The 1,012-nt window shown below is 55.6% G+C and overlaps 1 protein-coding gene across 1 annotated transcript in view; it reads left to right on the top strand.

Annotated features, from left to right (window-relative positions):
- LOC107199121 (ankyrin repeat domain-containing protein 1-like) overlaps positions 1–679 on the top strand; it is a 7,011-nt gene extending 6,332 nt beyond the window's left edge. Inside the window, exon 3 of the mRNA XM_015616458.3 lies at positions 276–679. Within this exon, the coding sequence (XP_015471944.2) occupies positions 276–679 (404 nt within the window). The remainder of the gene's footprint in view (positions 1–275) is intronic.
- Positions 680–1,012: the final 333 nt, after the last annotated feature.

The raw sequence follows: 1,012 nt of genomic DNA, 5'->3' as shown, positions 1-1,012 counted from the left end.
TTCCCATCTCTCCGTTGTTTCCCATCCCTGTTCCCATCTCTCCGGTGTTTCCCATCCCTGTTCCCGTATCTCCGTTGTTTCCCACCCCTGTTCCCATCTCTCCAGTGTTTCCCACCCCTGTTCCCCCATCTCTCCGTTGTTTCCCATCCCCTGTTCCCATCTCTCCATTGTTTCCCATCCCTGTTCCCATCTCTCCGGTGTTTCCCATCCCTGTTCCCCCATCTCTGTGGTGTTTCCCGCCCTGTCCCGCTCTCCCTCACGGCTGTCCCCACCAGGTCACCTGGAGGTGCTGAAGCTGCTGGTGGCGCGCGGGGCCGATGTGGCGTGCAAGGACAGGAAGGGTTACACGCTGCTGCACACGGCGGCCGCCAGCGGCCAGATCGAGGTCGTGCGTCACCTCCTCAGGCTGGGGGTCGAGGTGAGACCCCGGGAGCTTTGCTGGGGATGGGAAAAGCGGGGACAGGAGCTGGAGAGGGGCTGGCAGGAGCTCTGGGTGCTTCTCAGCTGCCTTTCCCTTCCTAAATCCCAAATCCTCTGGATGTCGTGGCTTCCACAGAGCTGTGAGCTGAATTCCATCCTGAGCGGTGACGGGGGCCCTGGGTGGTTCCCAGCTGCCTTTTCCTTCCTAAATCCCCAAATCCTGTGGACTTTGCTGCTCATAAAGTTCAAGGAACTTTGAATTCCTTGAAATTCCTTCCCCCTGGGTGGTGACAGGAGCCCTTGGTGGTTCTCAGTTGCCTTTTTCCCTCCTAAATCCCAAATCCTCTGGATTTTGTTGGTCCCTGAGATCAAGGAACCAAATTCCTTCCCCTTGGTGGTTCTCAGTTGCCTTTTCCCTCCTAAATCCCAAATCCTCTGGATTTTATTGATCATTGAGATCAAGGAACCAAATTCCTTCCCCCTGGGTGGTGACAGAAGCTTTGGGTCGTTCTCAGTTGCCTTTTTGCTCCCTGAATCCCAAAATCCTCTGGATTCTGTGGCTCCCACATATCCATGAACCAAGTTCCTTCAC

This window comes from Parus major, unplaced genomic scaffold, assembly GCF_001522545.3.
Source record: "Parus major isolate Abel unplaced genomic scaffold, Parus_major1.1 Scaffold443, whole genome shotgun sequence".
Taxonomy (NCBI): Eukaryota; Metazoa; Chordata; class Aves; order Passeriformes; family Paridae; genus Parus; species Parus major.
This window is presented reverse-complemented; position numbering and strand designations above follow the sequence as displayed.